Source organism: Sebastes umbrosus, chromosome 15 (genome assembly GCF_015220745.1).
Source record: "Sebastes umbrosus isolate fSebUmb1 chromosome 15, fSebUmb1.pri, whole genome shotgun sequence".
Lineage (NCBI taxonomy): Eukaryota > Metazoa > Chordata > Actinopteri > Perciformes > Sebastidae > Sebastes > Sebastes umbrosus.
The window spans coordinates 32,134,592-32,155,092 of NC_051283.1; the positions used below are offsets into that span (position 1 = coordinate 32,134,592).

At 40.3% G+C, this 20,501-nt stretch overlaps 1 protein-coding gene across 5 annotated transcripts in view; it reads right to left on the minus strand.

Moving 5' to 3' along the window:
• phf14 (PHD finger protein 14) overlaps positions 1–19,884 on the minus strand; it is an 82,821-nt gene extending 62,937 nt beyond the window's left edge. For 2 of the 5 annotated variants that reach the window (XM_037794307.1, XM_037794306.1), the window contains exons 1-7: positions 19,552–19,882; positions 16,856–16,966; positions 15,074–15,882; positions 13,813–13,945; positions 4,329–4,488; positions 3,379–3,490; positions 981–1,118 (exon numbers count right to left, since the gene is read on the minus strand). In XM_037794307.1, coding sequence (XP_037650235.1) covers positions 981–1,118; positions 3,379–3,490; positions 4,329–4,488; positions 13,813–13,945; positions 15,074–15,882; positions 16,856–16,966; position 19,552 — 1,464 coding nt within the window. In that variant the 5' untranslated portion in view covers positions 19,553–19,882. Of the gene's footprint in view, positions 1–980; positions 1,119–3,378; positions 3,491–4,328; positions 4,489–13,812; positions 13,946–15,073; positions 15,883–16,855; positions 16,967–19,551 lie in introns of all 5 variants that reach the window. The other 3 variants (XM_037794308.1, XM_037794309.1, XM_037794310.1) reach the window with 3 other exon arrangements.
• Between the last annotated feature and the right edge of the window lie 617 nt (positions 19,885–20,501).

The window sequence follows — 20,501 nt, forward strand, 5'->3', positions numbered from 1 at the left end:
CCTACGTCAAGCGCGTCATATTGCGTAGGCTCAGGGATCCGCTGTCTCTACCCAGCAGCGCTATGTGCAGTAGTAGGCTGTAGTGGGAACGTTTGAACAGTTGTAGTTTTGTGAATTATTGTATTTGTTAAGGATGCCCATAGTCCAGTCTGTCAGGACGTGGAGTCTGAAGTTGACAGGAAGAGGACCGGAGCTAAAGCCTCGTCCACACTGGGAACGTCAGCAGCGCGTGGCGGCTGCGTTACCTGTTGTTTTTAATTTCGCCGTCTGTGTTAACTGGTTAGAGCAGTCACACTGACGCGCGTCTCGGCTTCCTTCCTTCATTTGTTAACACAAAGCTTTTATTCCGAAATATGTGCTGGACAGTGTTGTAGAACATGCAGTGACTTGCAGAGCTCCATGAATGAATATAGTACGGGGTTTTAATGGTGGATTATTAATATTATTTACAAATTACCACACGATTCTTAACCTTTCTCTGTCTAAAATAAATATAAATGACATTTATAATGAAATGAAACGGTCATTATGAAAGGAGAACTCTATGTAGAAAGAAAGGGCTGACAGCAGCAGAAACGCAGCTGGTGTGAACATCCGACACCTCAGTCACGCAGGCGCCACGCACTCCTGACGTTCCCAGTGTGGACGAAGCATAAGGTTAGGTCTCCTGGCTGGGTGTGTTTTGTGCAGGTGAAGTGACATGTCGTGGTCGTTACGGCGCTTCTTCTGGACAGTAGGATTATTTTCCCAGTGATATGAGTTCAGGATGGGATGTTGAAGCCTTACATCCCAGTCAGAGTGGTTATTGAAGTACTTCACCTTGACCGTCCTTGATAAACTGGAGGACGAGGCTCCCGAGGCTGCTTCTTCCTAGCGTTAACGTCATAAAACCTAAACCCTTTGAATATTGCTTGACTTCGGTTTGTCATTTGAACTGCTGCCTGGCAGCATGGAACACCTTAGAGAAGTGAAGTACTCACCTCCTCTGCTGCAGCCTCAGACAGCAGCCCCTCCCTCTGTGCACAGGTGACATGGAAATAGGAGCGACACATTCCTGCATCACAGCTGATGCACACACCGGTCCTGGCGAAGCGGGCGTCCTCACAGAAACTGCACTCCTGAATATAACAGAATATAACAGAATATAACAGAATATTACAGAATATAACAGAGTATAACAGAGTATAACAGAATATAACAGAGTATAACAGAATATAACAGAGTATAACAGAGTATAACAGAATATAACAGAGTATAACAGAATATAACAGAGTATAACAGAGTATAACAGAATATAACAGAGTATAACAGAGTATAACAGAATATAACAGAGTATAACAGAATATAACAGAGTATAACAGAATATAACAGAGTATAACAGAGTATAACACAGTATAACAGAATATAACAGAGTATAACAGAATATAACAGAGTATAACAGAATATAACAGAGTATAACAGAGTATAACAGAGTATAACAGAGTATAACAGAATATAACAGAATATAACAGAGTATAACAGAATATAACAGAATACTACTACTACTGCTATTACACTTACTGACATACCAAGTATTTGTGACACTTGAAATACAAACACAACTATCTCCAGCGCTTCCACTTCAACCCACATTTCAAGGGCAAAATGACAACTGTTTTCATCGCTTACACTTGAACTGACATTTCAACTGCTTTCATCTTCTACTCTTCACCTCTCACTTCAACTCAATCTCATTCTTCAAACAACAGTTCAACTGCATTTAATGATTTCATTTCTTAGCACTTTCACTTCACCTGAGAACAGAAACCCATTTCTGCCTGTGATTCCTAGAAGTGATTATAATATGACTTAGTATCTAAAAATGACTTAGTATCTAAAAATAATGACATAGTATCTTAAAATAATGACTTAATATCTCAAAATAATGACTTAATATCTCAAAATAATGACTTAATATCTAAAAATAATGACTTAGTATCTCAAAATAATGACTTAATATCTCAAAATAATGACTTAGTATCTCAAAATAATGACTTAGTATCTCAAAATAATGACTTAGTATCTCAAAATAATGACTTAGTATCTTAAAATAATGACTTAGTATCTTAAAATAAAGACTTAATATCTCAAAATAATGACTTAGTATCTCAAAATAATGACTTAGTATCTTAAAATAATGACTTAGTATCTTAAAATAAAGACTTAATATCTTAAAATAATGACTTAGTATCTCAAAATAATGACTTAGTATCTTAAAATAATGACTTAATATCTCAAAATAAAGACTTAATATCTTAAAATAATGACTTAGTATCTCAAAATAATGACTTAGTATCTTAAAATAATGACTTAATATCTCAAAATAATGACTTAGTATCTCAAAATAATGACTTAATATCTCAAAATAATGACTTAGTATCTTAAAATAAAGACTTAGTATCTCAAAATAATGACTTAATATCTCAAAATAATGACTTAATATCTCAAAATAATGACTTAGTATCTAAAAATAATGACTTAGTATCTTAAAATAATGACTTAATATCTCAAAATAATGACTTAGTATCTCAAAATAATGACTTGGTATCTCAAAATAATGACTTAGTGTCTCAAAATAATGACTTAGTATCTCAGAATAATGACTTAGTATCTCAAAATAATGACTTAATATCTCAAAATAATGACTTAGTATCTCAAAATAATGACTTAATATCTTAAAATAAAGACTTAATATCTCAAAATAATGACTTAATATCTCAAAATAATGACTTAGTGTCTCAAAATAATGACTTGGTATCTCAAAATAGTGTCTTAGTGTCTCAAAATAATGACTTAGTATCTCAAAATAATGACTTAATATCTCAAAATAATGACTTAGTGTCTCAAAATAATGACTTAGTGTCTCAAAATAATGACTTAGTGTCTCAGAATAATGACTTAGTATCTTAAAATAAAGACTTAATATCTCAAAATAATGACTTAATATCTTAAAATAATGACATAGTATCTTAAAATAAAGACTTAATATCTCAAAATAATGACTTAATATCTCAAAATAATGACTTAGTATCTCAAAATAATGACTTAATATCTCAAAATAATGACTTAGTGTCTCAAAATAATGACTTAATATCTCAAAATAATGACTTAGTATCTCAAAATAATGACTTAATATCTCAAAATAATGACTTAGTATCTCAAAATAATGACTTTATATCTCAAAATAACAAGAAACTTGTCAAAAAATGGTGAAACAGTCAATATATGTTGATATGCATTAAGGATACGCTGATCAAAAAGAGGCTGATGTTAAACATGTCAGTCAAACCTAAAATCAACATGAAATTATAACATTATAATTATAATAAGTGTACTTGCCTTGGCCCCATATTTTGAATAATTCATCTCTGTGAGCGTCACTGGTCGTAGTTTATCGATGTCTCCGAATGCTACGCCGGGAACGTAAAGTGCACAGACCACGTGCACCCATCTGACAACAGAGAGAGGAAGAAAATCAACTGGTTTGTAGAAGAGGAACAGAATAAACTACAAACCACATTAGTATGAGAACCATGCCCTGAAAATGTTCCAAAATGTAAAGTAGTTTTGAAAAAGGTGACATTTAAAATATATTGATTTCCGGTCACTGATTTCAAGCAATGCCATCAAACTGATTAGAATCTATGGCTGTGGTTATTTTTTGCATTTAGTATAGTGAATTACTGCAGACAATAAGAAACTTCATATCATGAAATTGGCTGCAGTGAGTTGCTCCGACACTTCAAAAAGAAATGGATTCATAGATTTATGTAGCCCCAGACTAAAGCTATGGGTTTTGGTGTGACACAATTTCAAATGCGGACTTTAGGGAAGAGAATCCAAAGTCCAATATAAAGATATCCATCTCTAGCAAGCAACCGCTTCACAGTTTAATTTGCTGTGTTTTTCATGCTCTAGTGAAGTAGTAAATTCGGGTGCAGCCTGGCTGAGGAGCACTATCAGCGATAACGTGGCTGAAGTCTCCACGCTTCACATAACACACTCTTTTCTCTCACTCCTTTTCTTCCTCTATCTCTTCTCTTCCCTCCATCCTCTTCTCTTATTCCTCTGCCAGTTCTCTCTCTCTCTCTCTCTCTCCTCCTTAATCCAACTTCCTTTACTCTCCACTACTGAGTATAATGTATGTACGGTTTAGATTGTACGTATACTGCCTTCAGCATTTCGTCCCGCTAAGGTCATCGGGCTTTATGTGTTTCTGAACATGTTCCACTCGCTGCCTCTCATAAATGGCAACTGTCCAGCGGGGTCAACGTGTGACTGTGTCCCACCTCCCGGCGTCCGTCTCCTTGAAGATGCCGTCCTGGTTGGGGCACAGCTCACAGCTGGGAGTCACTCCGTTTTTACAGGCGTCACAGAACCACGGCTCTGTCGAGTTCTCCGACGCCGAGCTCATGATGGAGTCGCTCTCGCCGTCCACGCCGTAACATCCTGGAAACACAGAAAAGGATCGCTGGTATCAATTAAGTCATCCTTATTGTCCCGATCAATGCCTCTCGTAAGTGTAGGCAGTGGCGTGAACATCCGGGTTCGTCACTATACTATACTTTGTCACAATACAATATGCAATATGTGCAATAAAAAATAAATTAAAAAAATGCCTCTGCAATATTTTTATAGTATGCAACCTCTACTGCTCCCATATATATATCTATATATATAAATATATATATATAGATATATATATAGATAAATATATATATAGATATATAGATATATCTATATATCTATATATATAGATAAATATGGAATGGAATGGAATATAATATGGAATGAAATTTGAGAATATGGAATGAAATCCATAAAAAAAGTAATTCTATTACTGTAAATTTATTTTGTTATCATTTTGTAATTTATTATTATTATTTTATTTTTTGCTACTTAACTTACAGTTTTCTTAATGGAGCTTCCCAGCAAAAAGTATTTGTACCTGTAAAACCGGTGAGACAATAAACATCTTGAATCTTGAATCTACTCTCTAAGAAGCAGAGCAGATAAAGGCCAATGAGCTGACTGGTCATACCGTTCAGTTCCGTTCAGTGCCTCCAGATAAGAACCATTGAATCCTCATAATCTAATTTTGGCACTCTCAAAAAATACTTATTTATTCTGTAATGTTTAGTTCTTCGAAAATGTTTAAAACAAAAATAATACTGTAATCATTCCAATTAGGCTGCTATTTAAATGTAACTTACAGAAATTAAATGATTTAGTATTCCACTGTTGTAAAGTTGTGGGACTTAAAGAGACCAGAAATAATGTGAAATCTACAAAAAATAAGAACTAGGTTGTAATAAACTGGAATTCATATAATATACATAAAAGTGCTTCAGCAAGAAATAATAATGAAATGATAAAACCCATGTGATTTTATTATTATTATTTGCCCCAGACAGAAACTACGACTAAATCAACTGCAGGTTTTTCCTCTTTCTGGAATTCTGCAGTCTTGAGTGATGTCATTCGTCAACTGGATGACATCATCCATTAATCATCAGCCCTGAATGGGAGGAGATAACTGCGTGGACCTGCCTTTTGCTCTGCCACAGCTTTGTTTGTTTCGTCCTTCACTGCCAACAGAAGTAACACGAAGAAACGAGAAGGTACAAATAGTCTAGTTCCTTTGTGGATAGACTTCCACCTCTGTGTTTAAAACCAAAAATACAAATAAGAGATGCTGTTGTCATGTGCTGCTCTGAGAGCTGTTCTATATAATATAAATATAGGGGCTGAACTAAAACCAATCAGCATCTGAAGACATACTAGCAGGGTCTGAAAATGTTCGATATATTTAACATTAAAAACATTATATACACGGTAAATTACAGTGTTTGAATTACACCGTGAAGGGAAGGTAGTGTACACAGTACTGTACTTTGTTATTGTCATCTATAGTATTCACATAAAAACACACGATTCAAATGATTATGATTATTTAAATATTTGCTTTGATTAAAAAAAATCTTGGTAAATTGTTATGAAGTTCAACAGGTCATAATTCTTTCTCTAATATCTATTTTATATAATAACGTATTATTATAAGCTGCTTAGAGCTAGTGTTATGAAGTTCAACAGGTCATAATTCTCTCTCTAATACCTATTCTATATTGATGTGAAAACATCTCCTTCTAACATCTGGATTTATTCAAGTTTCTCACCAAAAACTACATTTTACCAGATTACATTTGAACACATCATGATAACGTTGTAATTTACCTACACCCAATAGTCATTTTTCCTGAGCCGACTTTGAACGCTTCATAACAACAACTCAATGGCACCCCTGTTAACGTTGGTATCTGCGGTATTCATCCAGTCAGGACTGAGCTGCTAACGGCTGCTAACAGCTAATGTTACTAACTCTCCTCCTGCTGTTTCAACACAGGTTTGTTGTTCTCAGTGTCTCTTTATCAGGTAGAAACAGGATGCACCCCCTCAGGTTTAGTAGCTCCATGCTGCTGAGAGCTTTATTATCTCTTCATCGTGTCTCCGGTCCCAAACTAACTGAAACATGATGCAGCGCGTGTCTGCATCGGTGTGCAGCGTAACTGTGGGAAAGCATCAATAAGAGGAATCGATAGTCACGGAGGCACGAGATGACAAGAAAGAGGACAACTACAGTTCTCTGTTCCATCACTAGTGTTTTCTCTGTCTGTCAAAGTGGCGGATGTCCTGATGATTTCACCGCCACTGACAACAATTTACCAGCATTTGGCGGGTGCTAATTTCAGACCCTGCATACTAGCATTGCTATACTGTATGTCCTGTCTTCAATGGACTCAAATTAGTGGACACTGTGCAAAAGTGTCAATATTGTTCCCTGTATTGTATCTGTATATATGAATATATGTATATATGAATATCTGTATATATGTATATCTGTATATATATATATATATATATATGTATATCTGTATATATGTATATCTGTATATATATATATATATATATATCTGTATATCTGTATATATATATATATATATATATGTATATCTGTATATCTGTATATCTATATATATGTATATCTGTATATATGTATATGTAATCCTGTGGTTTGCTATTCTAACACTGTGGGAACCAAGTAGAATACAAACAGTGAAAAAGGAAGAGCAGGCCTGCTCTGGTCCACGGCTGTCAATCTCCGCTGACACTGGAGCACCGCAAATTGAACATTTGATCAAAAATGTAGCCCCAGAGAAGCAAGAAGCCGAGCGAAAGAATTTTAATGTTGTCCTCTTAATTTTCTGAGGTTGCCTAAACAATTACTTGGCTGATGTGGTTTCTATGGCAGCTATTACACCAGGCAGACGTGCTCTTCACTACCAATGAGGGCAGCAATCAGTACTCTGCCTCCGCTGGGGAGATAACACTCTAACTCCTAATTCAGTCAACCAGCCTTCGGGCTTTTTTGAGCAATGGGAAAGACTCACAAATCAAAAGCTCAATGCTCTGCATGCCCGTCACTGTGTGTGCCACGCCGGGGAGTCGGGCGGCCATCGAGAGCAAACACCGGGGCAGATGGGCTTGTTTATTCAGCCCTACACTTTGTTTGGTGGCTGCATGTCCTCTTCTGATTGCGAGACCATTTGCTGTGTGTCACGGTGAATCACTAATGTTGAACTCTGCTCTTCAGAGGCTGGGGGGGGGGGGCATATCTTCACTTTCTACAGGCCACTGGTTTCTTCTTGAGATCAACTCAAAGGCACCATACACCAATCAATTAAGTCACAGCTGGAGTTAGTCCTGACCTTCAGAACGGAAGAACTACTTAGAATCTAACTATCCAGGATGTACCCTAAATACTATAGAACTACTGCCTATTTCTACCTCCACAGTCTGTGGCAGGGGGCAGGAGGCTAAGTCCTGTTAGCTCCAATATAGCTCCACTCAACGTTTATTTTCTTAAAGAAAGGTATTACTGGGATACCTCCGGCAACAGTTGGGCGCTTCATCATCACTGATCGGGCTTTGAACCGTGGAACTGGGGGTTATGAACGACCACCATGCTGGTTTAACCGACTTACGGCTGAACCGTGGCACAAATCTTCGGTGTTCCTTTTGAACTGAGATACAAAGCTCAGACCGTTAAGCCACGGGTTGCTGGCTAATATGAGCTAAGCTGACAAAAAGTGATGACTACAGGATATCTTCATAATCCCCGAAGGAAAGATTATCCTTGTCAGAAATGACGAGCTTGGCAGGAAAAAAAAAAGGAGCGAGGTGGAGTTGACTGAACCAGGAGCAGCACTGTTAACTGGATGAGATTTAATAAAATCAACTGTTGGTTTGCCTTCAACAGAAGCTAACCAACGAGGCGAGGCTGCGTCCAAGCAGTGATGATATTAAACCATGTGTGTATGAAGACATAGGACTCTATCTAAAGGTCCCATATCGGCTCATCTTCAGGTTCATACTTGTATTTAGTGTTTCTACTAGAACATGTTTACATGCTGTAATGTTCAAAATAACTTTATTTTCCTCATCCTGTCTGTCTGAATATACCTGTATTCACCTGTCTGTCTGAATATACCTGTATTCACCTGTCTGTCTGAATATACCTGTATTCACCCTCTGTGTCTGAATATACCTGTATTCACCTGTCTGTCTGAATATACCTGTATTCACCCTCTGCGTCTGAATATACCTGTATTCACCCTCTGTGTCTGAATATACCTGTATTCACCCTCTGTCTGTCTGAATATACCTGTATTCACCTGTCTGTCTGTCTGAATATACCTGTATTCACCCTCTGTCTGTCTGAATATACCTGTATTCACCTGTCTGTCTGTCTGAATATACCTGTATTCACCCTCTGTCTGTCTGAATATACCTGTATTCACCTGTCTGTCTGTCTGAATATACCTGTATTCACCCTCTGTGTCTGAAGCGCTCCGTTTTAGTGCATTTCAATGGAATTTCAACAGAATTGCGTTGCTAGGCAACAGTTTGGGTCCATGTTTACTTCCTGTCAGCTGATGTTATTCACATCCACTGCAACAGGAAATAAACTGGGACACATTTAGAATGTTTACGTTTAAAACCGTGTAATGATCTAAATATTGTATATTTGTGACATCACAAATGGACAGAAATCCTGACGGCTTGTTTCAAACGCAGTTTCTGAATACGGGCTGTGTGTGTGTTTCTGTATGTTGAGTGTTTTGATAGTTTAACAGTATTTATATAAAGCACTTAAACCTGCTTTATAATATAAAAGACATGAAAATCTCACTTTGTACAATCTGGGACCTTTAAACCATCTATAGCTCATGTTCTACGGTGCATTTAGGACGTGTCCAACTCCACTTCTGATAGTTAAACGGTGCATAATCTAGGCGCAAAGTAATGTGCAAGGGGTTGTATTTAGTCTCTTAATTAATTATAGGTGTGTTTTGTGCACCCCCCCCCCCCCCAATTCATTATATTATAATTAACATTAAATATGATCAATATGAATTGATTAATAATGAAAACTATATTGCTTTCCGATGCAACTCGTCGGGCGCTCAGACCAAAATGTCATCAACACTATGTAGACATCAGCTACTGGGATATTTCAGTATGGGCTCATTATTTTGATTTGTCAAAATGAATTTTCACCAACCCTTGTAAAAGTAAAATATAATTATAGCATATATTAAAAATTATATTTGTAATAAATCAGTTTAATATAAATGCTAACATGTTTGTTTTTTCAAACAGTCAAAACACATTAAATCCTCTTCAGTTAAGATGTGCTTTCTTTTAAGGCATTTAGTAACCGATAGAGTGGAAGGAAGAGTATTGAATCCCTCACACAGCCACATGTTCAGCAAACATACATCCCAGGATAGTCTCATCTCTAGCGTCTCCGTGAGGCTCATGATATTCTACATGTTTCCATCTGCAGAGCCGTACCAACAATGAATGGATCCAACAAGTATAGTGTGAATCCAAAGCCTCATCTACGGTATGTTAATCCTCTGTGCTAAATTAAACTACAGATTTGTAAAAGTGTTTTAAGAGTTACAAAAAGATGTTTAGCGGCTGAGAGTCACAGACCGGTTGGGGAAGTCAGAGAGCTTTGACAGATGAACTATCATCTTCCTTTTCTTAGTATTAAAGGTGCCAGCATAAATGAGTTGAGCACATGTTGGGCAATACTTCTATTTACAGTCCATTGAACTCACATGTGAGTATAGAATTCAACATCACTGGGTGACAGCTGGATGTGGAGGTATTATGAATATCATCCATCATTGATGAGAGGAATGTGTTGCCCTGTAATGACAGGATAAGGGACCTGGATGTACAGACTACTGAATAAAAGAAAACACAGGACTATGTGACAAAAGGCCTTCTTTGGTATTTACAGTGAAAGGAGGATGAGAGCAGAGGGAGAACTTGTGGTATGGTAATGATGTCTGTCTGTCTGACTGGAGAGAGAGAGAGAGAGAGTGATAATCAAAAGGCAGGCTGGTGAGAACAGGACTCCTCTATGTGCTCTGTGGAGATGCTCGCTTTGTGGACTTCTGCTCATTCCAGCTTTTGATCTCTCACCCAGGTCCGGTGTGCCTACCTTTCATGTCGGCCTCTCTTCTCGTCTGAGAGGGAGTGAAGGCGTCCGGACGGCGGCGCGGCGCCAGAACAAAGAGAAGTGGTGAAGTCTGACTCGTACGAGCTGCAGATATACTGACAGCTCATCTCTCATCTCTGCCTCAAAGTCCTTCCATGTTTGACCTTGTCTTAACCTTCAACAAGCTACTTTGTGATCTCTAAAAAGTGCTAACATGTTACGAGAACACCTTTAGAGCAGCGGTGCATGATATTATCTCCAGCATCAGGACCGTCACTGATCCAGCTCACTAGTACTCAATGAGAGAATAAAGCTGTCTTTAATGAAGGGCAGGGTTATTCTATCAATGATGGTTCTGTTGATAATATTAGATATGAATTCATCACTTCATCTGCAGACTACGCCATCACAGTGAATACAGTACTATTACCCAGTGGGAGCATGCATAGAGAAAAATAAAATAGGGCCCAACATTTACCCTTCATTTACCCTTCAGGTACTCCAGACCCAATCTTGACCAATAACGTGTATGTGTTATAATGTGTTATAATGTGTTATAATGTGTTATACTGTGTTATACTGTGTTATACTGTGTTATACTGTGTTACACAGCGTTACACGGTGTTACAGGCATGCGGCAGCATGCAGACCAGTGCCCGCCTCCCTCTATGCCGCTACCTCTCCCGTGAGAGAGCGAGGAGTCCAGTGCTCTGTTTTTCTGCGTGCACGCCATGGATGCGTGCTCGTGCTGCAGAAGGCAGAGCTGTGCAAGCTGGTGCATGTCTGGAGAGTGAACCGGAGTAACGTTTAACATTTCTTTACTAATAAAAGTGCTAAAAAACACTTTGATATAAAGTTTGATGTTCTTAAATACAAGTTACAAATCCTCAGTATCCATACAATCCATTATATATTGATATACGTCTCCCGTGAAGGACAACTAGCCAAGTACCTATCGATGTTGTTGGATCGCAGGAATATAAATGGACACATGGATGTAATAGATGAATTGTTACACCCCTAGACATGTCTAAATTACAGCTTCATTTATGCTTGCCGCATTGCGAGAGGGTCGCGATTGTCCGTGCAGCCAAAGTAACGTCATACCATCGGACACGGCCCTTCGTGGGGGTTCCGTGCAGCAGGTTTTCATCTGTCCGTGCACTCCAAACCATACAACTACGCAGACGTGGATCGGTGGAGAACATGGAGAACTTTGAGATGTTTGTTACGGAGTATAAAAGATCCAAACGTTTCCTCGTCCTGACTCCACGTCAGCTCGTGTCCATGCAGAAAGTAGAACTGAAGTTTCAGGAATGTGAACACAAATCCTGGGAGATAAAGTTCTGTGCTGTAAATCTCAGGGATAAGATCATAGAAACAGCTTCTGAATTAATTAAACCTCCAACAGCACAATAAATCGATCCATTTGGAGCACAGAGTACACAGGAACTCTAAATCTATTGCTACTGCTTGAATTAAGTTCCATATTTTACTGCCCCGGACCGGTCACATCCTCGGAGAGGAAGATATGAACTGGCCTCAAGTGCTGCCACCGCCTCCTCTCTCTCTCTCAAGCCTCCACTTAGTCTCCCTCCTGTGTCTTCTCAGGGAGATTAAACACGTCTCAGAGGAGGAAAATATACACCAACCAAACCAACATGATAAAGTTAAGACCTGCTTCTAATATCTCCTGACTGCCTATGGAGAGTTGGTGATTAGGACAGTTGCCACCCCACAGTGTGTGTGTGTGTGTGTGTGTGTGTGTGTGTGTGTGTGTGTGTGTGTGTGTGTGTGTGTGTGTGTGTGTGTGTGTGTGTGTGTGTGTGTGTGCACGTCATAAGAGAGTGTTTGAGATAGGCACCTCAAAGGTGTTCGCTGCTTCAAGGCTAAACCCTGATAGAGCTCAGCCAATCACAGAGACTGTGGACTGTGTCCGTGCACGTTGTGAGTGTGTGTGTGACATGTTATGTTATGTGTGGTAAGATTACAGGCATATAAACTGGGAAAAAAGAAATGTGAAATGTGCTTTATAAATAAATTACCTTAGTTTACCTCATTTAACCTTTTCCACCCCGCCCTTGTTACCATGTTTTATCTGTTCCAAATGAACCTTAAAGGAGATCAGTCCAGTATTTAATCCTCTTATCAACATGAGAGTGTATAAATATGCCGCTTTATGTAAATGTATGTATATATGTATGTATATATTTATTATTATAAATCAATGAACAACACCAAACAATGACAGATATTGATCCAGAAACCCTCACAGGTACTACATTTAGCATAAAACAATATGCTCCAATCATAACATGGCAAACTGCAGCCCAACAGGCAACAACAGCTGTCAGTGTGTCGACTTGACTATGACTTGCCCCCCGGTTTCTCCTCGACAATTTACCGTTTTTTGACATTTTGGGGACTTTTTTTCAGAAATTTGTTAGACAACTCTCTGACTTTTTTTTTTTTTTAACATTTTTCGGAGAATATATTTTATTTAATTTTTTTTTTACATTTTTCTGATTTTTTTTGGGACAATTGTTTTCTTTTTACATTTTTCGGACAATATATTTGTTTTTTACATTTTCTAATTTTTTTTCGGACACTTTTCCGATTTGTTTTGGGACCCATTTTTTTCTACATTTTTCAGAACATATATATATATATATATATATATATATATATATATATATATATATATATATTTTTTTTTTTCCATATTTCAGATTTTTTTTCAGACAATTTTTAGACAATTTTCTGACATTTTTTCTGACAAAAACCCTCACAACTTCACATATCTGGAGGTCAGAGGTCAAGGGACCCCTTTGAAAATGGACATGACAGTTTTTCCTCTCCAACATTTAGTGTAGGTTTGGAGCGTTATTTAACTCCTTCATGACCAGCTGGTCTGACATGGTTGGTACCGATGGATTCATCAGGTTCACTAGTTTACTATGATACCAGGATCTTTACTCTAGCTTTAAAACTGAACCCACTACAACTGCGTCAACGTGAATGGGAAAACAATAATGATGACTCGATAGATATGCATCCATTAGCTTTGACTATACGGAAGCCCAGAAAGGCAACTGAGTGACTGAAAATCAGTGGTGTCACATTGATCGTTGTTTCTAAGCCGTCATTTGAGTAGTCGTGACTGTTGCCTGACTGATTGTAGGACTAACTCTGCAGCTTACCTTCGTGTACGGTCACCCCACAGTTGTCACACTGGATGATCTCATCTGCGTCCTCGCTGTTGTCTCCCAGACAGACGCAGCAGATGAGGATGTGCTGAGTGCTCCAGGTTTGGGGCCGGTCCAGCAAGGCATCCTGGGGGATCGGGGGAAACAGAGACACAGTAAAGCCACTTATCTACGTCCCTCCCTCTGATCGGACCACAGATCCAGTAACGGACAGTCAGTAAATCCCGTGCACAAAGCTCACGACACTGTCCATTAGAACAAAGGCAGATAGATAGCATCTAAACCTCTTATTGGATTATATGGTGACTTTGTGCCTCGTATTGTTGTTTGGTATTACGGAGTAGCAGACAAAGAAAGTAGTCCATGTGCAGACCAAACACCTCAAACATCTGCAGTGGTTTACATGACCAGTAGAAGGTGGAAGACTGCGATGCTTCAATGCTCAGTAGCTCAGTAGTGAAGCAGTTCTATCAGCACAAAGTAGAGTCCACAAGAAGTTAGTCCAAATAAAACAGCAGTATAAAGAACACAATTAAAACTTCAATCATATCAGAGAAGAAGTAAACAAGCCTAAGAGCACTGACAACTACAATTTACACTTTTACACTAAATTAGGGCTGTACACAATGTTAGCATTACATACTAAGCTTCTATTGAGGGTTTTAAAATGAAGCTTTGAATGTCTGTCGTCATGTTTTATGACGTCATCACCCTAAAACATGTTTAAATGTGAGGGTGCAGGTCGTATCCACGCCAACCCTACAACGTTTTCTGCTTTCTCGTTTCGGTTGGAGGCGGCCGGCTGGTTTGTTTTGGTTGACGGATACGGAACGGATATGACGTCCCGTTACTCACACTACCACAATAAAAGCGGTAACTTCCTTCTACCTCCACACAGACTCAGGTGAAGCAAATCTATCGATTCTGGCGTTAAAACATCTGTTTAGAAATTGTAAAAAAGGAAAGTTGTGATACAAAGGTGAATGGATCTTTTTTCCCCACCCCTACCTGTGACATTAATGCTTCATACAAATCAGTTTAAAAGAAAGCGATTTGATTACTACATGCAACAAACGTGTTTACGTGGACAGAGAGCCGAAGGTTAATGCACAGATGGGGCGTCGTCTCTCTTTTGGTTGCAGATAGTAAAAAGACACGCAGCAGATCTGTACGCTGCAGCAACAAACACACTAACATATCATCTCATTTCAGTTGGACTTGACGTATGAGACCTGAAGTCAGGCCTGGCGCTCACCTCGTTGCCCTTCCCCTGGGACATGCTGTCGTTGGTCAGCTCTTCATCAAAAGCATTGGTGCTCTTCGTCTTCTTCTTGGGCTTCTTCACCTCTTTGTCACTGTCACTGCTACTGTTGTTGTTGTTGTTGGTGTTGTTGTTGTCATCACCATCCTCCTTGTCATCGTCATCATCATCGTCGTCGTCGTCGTCGTCATCATCATCGTTATCATCATCATCGTCATCATCATCGTCACTAGCGCTGCCACCGTCCTCTTCCTCGGTCCCTCCTTTCTGAGCAGCTGCTTTACCTTTCTTCTTCCCCGCTGTGGGTCTCCAGTCGTTGTCGTCCTCACTGTCGTAGTCGTCCATCTCGTTCAGCTCCTCCATGGTGGTGAAGTCCAGGAGGGGCCGGTTCCTGCGGAAGTTCCATTTCTTGGGCTCGGCCTGAGACTCTTCTGTGTTGACGCTGCCGGACCCGGACCCGGATCCAGACCCGGACCCAGACCCGGACCCAGGCCCTGACGTTGAGGTAGATTCAGTGCCGGCGCCTGCAGCAGGCTCAGGATCCAGCTCCGACGTCTTCTTGCTCTTGCGTCGGCCTTTGGGCGGGGTGACGGCGGGGGTGTCTTTGGTGGAGCTGTCTGAGGAAGGCTGCTGTTTGGACTTCTCTTCATCTTCCGTTAAGTTCTCGTCAGCAGCCAGGTCTTTGGCCTCCTCTTCGTCTATAGCGTCGTCTGCAGAACCGGCGTTCTCCGAGTCGCTCTCTGACCCCGCGGCGCTCGCTTTAGACCCTTCCTCATCGCTGCCGTTGCCTGTGCCGTCTGATCCTACCAGAACACAGAACAGAATCCAAAGAGTGAACAATGGGATCATTCTGAAAGGCCCGGTTGCTACTCCAGAAACTATTCACTAATTAGCTGAAAATTGTAATAACCACAATTCATGTTTCTGTAGTGATGGTGCTCCCCTATACTACTGCTCCCTATACTACTGCTCCCCTATACTACTGCTCCCTATACTACTGCTCCCCATACTACTGCTCCCTATACTACTGCTCCCCTATACTACTGCTCCCTATACTACTGCTCCCTATACTACTGCTCCCCTATACTACTGCTCCCTATACTACTGCTCCCCTATACTACTGCTCCCCTATACTACTGCTCCCTATACTACTGCTCCCTATACTACTGCTCCCCTATACTACTGCTCCCCATACTACTGCTCCCTATACTACTGCTCCCTATACTACTGCTCCCCTATACTACTGCTCCCCTATACTACTGCTCCCTATACTACTGCTATACTACTGCTCCCTATACTACTGCTCCCTATACTACTGCTCCCTATACTACTGCTCCCCTATACTACTGCTCCCTATACTACTGCTCCCCTATACTACTGCTCCCTATACTACTGCTCCCTATACTACTGCTCCCCATACTACTGCTCCCTATACTACTGCTATACTACTGCTCCCCTATACTACTGCTCCCCATACTACTGCTCCCTATACTACTGCTCCCTATACTACTGCTCCCCTATACTACTGCTCCCTATACTACTGCTCCCCTATACTACTGCTCCCCTATACTACTGCTCCCCAGTGGGTGTGAACTGTTGGTAAAACTGATGTTGGTACCAGAACTTGATTGGTGCTATATACTGTATGGGTCTCTTGTTTCAGTCTCTCTATGGGGAACACCTCCTCAGTGTTATCCTCAGACTGTTACCAGAGAACAACGGTTACAGGAGAAGTAACATTAAGCTTCTGCTATACATTATAAAGAATGTGCTTACCTGAGGCATCTCCCACTTCAAAGTCACTGTCATCTGAGCTGTCATAATCCAAGGCATCTAAGAGAGAAGCAGCGAGGGGCTTCACCTGCCGACGCTTCAAACTGCGGTCCACTAAAAGAGGAGAAGCAAACAGGAGAAAACAGTGATTGAGTATGCTGTGATGTCCGTACAGCTTTAGGAGTGCAGCGAAAAGCAGTAAACTAAACTACTAAAAACAGCCATACAACGCAGGTAATCAGAGACATGTGGTTACACTCTACCATGTCAAACCTGTTATTATAAGAACTTATTATTAGTGTTATAAGTGTTGCCTAAAGATGATTACTCCCACACATTAGATGGGGATCGGATGGATGAGGATCATTTAAAATACGCTGTCAACGCTGTCCACATTTAGACTAAGAGCATCAGGGCTGCAATTAACCATTACTTCCATTGTCCATTGATCTGTGGATAATTCTCTTGATTAATCGATCAGCTGTTTGGTCTATAAAATGTCAGAAATGGTGAAAAATGTCAATCAGTGTTTCCAAAGATAACGTCTTCAAATGTCTTGTTCTGTCCACATCTCAAAGATATTCAGTTGACTAGAGAAATGTGATAGCGTAGCACAAGGACAAAATACGATCATTTCACTTGTACTGGCTCACATCGCTAACGCGTTTCAGCACGGAGCCGTGTTTCTGAAGAAGTTTTTTAATGACCAACAGGTGACCCCTCAACCCGTCTCGCGCTCTGATTGGCTGTAGCTCCCCGACAGGTCAGACATTTAGCCTGCCAGGTGAAGCACAGCGGACAACTCCAGGGTCTGAGAAGTGAAGCCAACGCTGAAGAGCCTTAAACCTGCATTCTTTCTACCAGCCAGCAGGGGGCGACTGCTCTGCTTGTATAGAAGTCGACGAGAAAATCACTTCTCACTTTTTAGGCGACCTTTTTGGCAACAAAAAATATCTTATTCAGAGTTCGGTTGTGCTTAACTCCACCGTCTCCTGTCACTTCTAGTTGCAAATAACCGAGATGGTGACGGCCAAAATGCTGAACTCAAGGCTTCAAAACCGTAGTCCACAAACCAACGGGTGACGCTGACCACGTCACGCTGACTACGTACGTCACACTGACTACGTCACGCTGACCACGTCAGACCACACTGATATACATATATACATGTATATATAATATATATACATGTATATATGTATATATGTATATATATTATATATGTTATATATCAGTGTGGTCTGAATGTTATGGCTGATCGGTGTATGCCATTATTTGGATGTTGGCATCAGTCTAGTTCTAACTGAGTTAGTCTGCTACCAGAACATCTGGACTGTAAAGTAAACCAGTAGTGAACATCTGGACTGTAAAGTAAACCAGTAGTGAGCATCTGGACTGTAAAGTAAACCAGTAGTGAACATCTGGACTGTAAAGTAAACCAGTAGTGAACATCTGGACTGTAAAGTAAACCAGTAGTGAACATCTGGACTGTAAAGTAAACCAGTAGTGAGCATCTGGACTGTAAAGTAAACCAGTAGTGAGCATCTGGACTGTAAAGTAAACCAGTAGTGAGCATCTGGACTGTAAAGTAAACCAGTAGTGAGCATCTGGACTGTAAAGTAAACCAGTAGTGAGCATCTGGATTGTAAAGTAAACCAGTAGTGAGCATCTGGACTGTAAAGTAAACCAGTAGTGAGCATCTGGACTGTAAAGTAAACCAGTAGTGAGCATCTGGACTGTAAAGTAAACCAGTAGTGAGCATCTGGAGCAGAACTCCTCTGAATTGTGTGTTGCAGATGAAAACTCTTCCTACAGTATCAGATTGTCTGGTAAACCAGGTTCAGCTCTTCAGCCCGTTAGAGAAGCAGCTTCACTGAGACAGCTGTTGTTCTGAGTAGAACCCAGATCAGACCTGGTTACATCATCATGGTTCTGGTTCTGGATCTGGATCTGGATCCCCCCCCCCTCAGAGCTCTGGCCCTGCAGGCAGCAGGATGATCTGCAGGTTTAATATCAGCTGGTTCTGGTTCTGGTTCTGGTTCTGATGCTGGAATCCAGATGAATATGACATGAACGCTCCTCGCGTGCACGCTGCGTTAGCCGTTAGCAACCTGTTAGCAAACAAAGAGCAGCTAGCTGCTAACGTTAGCATGGAGCTGCTCAGTCTCTCTGGTTCACCTGGCAGCTTGTCTCTCACCTGTCTGCCAGGTGAACCAGAGCGACTCCGTTAAGCACCCTGATCACACCTGTAACCTGTACTGCAGGTAGAGACACATCCTCCTCTACTGGACCACTAGCTACATGTGGCTAGCATTAGCTTTAGCATTAGCTTTAGCATTAGCTTTAGCATTAGCTTTAGCATTAGCTTTAGCATCAGCATTAGCATTAGCATTAGCATTAGCTTTAGCATTAGCTTTAGCTTTAGCATTAGCATCAGCAGTCCCTCCCGGTCAGACTGATGACAAAAACAACAGACCTGCTGCACTAAACACATCGTTAGCATCGTTAGCATCGTTAGCATCGTTAGCCCGTGCTAAGTGTTAGCCACACAGCTGAGCCGGCTAGCTGGTAGTTCGCAGTTCCAGACAGCAGATAACGTGATTGCTGGTACACCCAGCTGAACTAGAGGAGGAGAGGAGAGAGGAGAGAGGAGGAGAGGAGGAGAGGAGGAGAGGGAGAGAGGAGGAGAGGAGACTCACTCTGTGGATGATCGGGTTTAGAGGACCAAAGCAGCTCTCTCCTGTTAGCAGCTCTCTGTTAGCATGCTGCTAATGCTAATGGAGACAATGAGAACGGCGGCTGTGACGTAGAGACGGCTGGAGGATGATGTTGCCATGGGGACACATGATGTTGCCATGGGGACAGATGAGGAGCAATGATACAGGACAGTTACAGGACACAGAAAGAAATGATGATTGACTTTACTTTATCTTCGGAATTCACTGCTGCATTGGTAAGCTAAATATATATCTAAATATATATATATATATATATATTATATAAGATAAGATAAGATAAGATAAGATGAACCTTTATTAATCCCCGGAGGGAGATTCAGGTGTCAAAGCAGCAACATCAGCAACAGAGTGAAACACAGGAAAGGTAAAGGTATGCAAAAATTATAAAAACAATAATAGAGATATAAAAGATACAGAGTGAATGGGTGAACAACGTGTGTACAGTCCGTCAATAAATAAATGTAGTATGTACAATAAATAAATGTAATATGTGCATGTGTGCATGTGTGCAGTCTATAAAGTGGTATATAGGATGTATAGTGTAAAGTGAGTGTAAAGTGCGCCAGTGGTTAGAGTCCAAGATGGTTGCAGATAGTGCATGATATAAACTGGGGAAAAAAGTTCAGAAACTTGTGTTTGATGGATTATTTCTCTGTTGTATCAATGCTAATGGTCATTGTATTTTACATCGTTGGAAAGCCTGTTTATTCACCTTTACAATGATGTCCAACTTGTAAGGATCATGCATTTGTGGGATGAGCAGCACAGCTGATTATGTGGGTAGCGCCCAAGAAAAATTTCCCCAAATGCTCTGCCGATGGTAAACAGTGTATTCTCCTGTTGGTGTTGACTCTTGTTTTGAGTTGTTGTAAATATATATATTTATAATGTATATAAATATATACATGCAT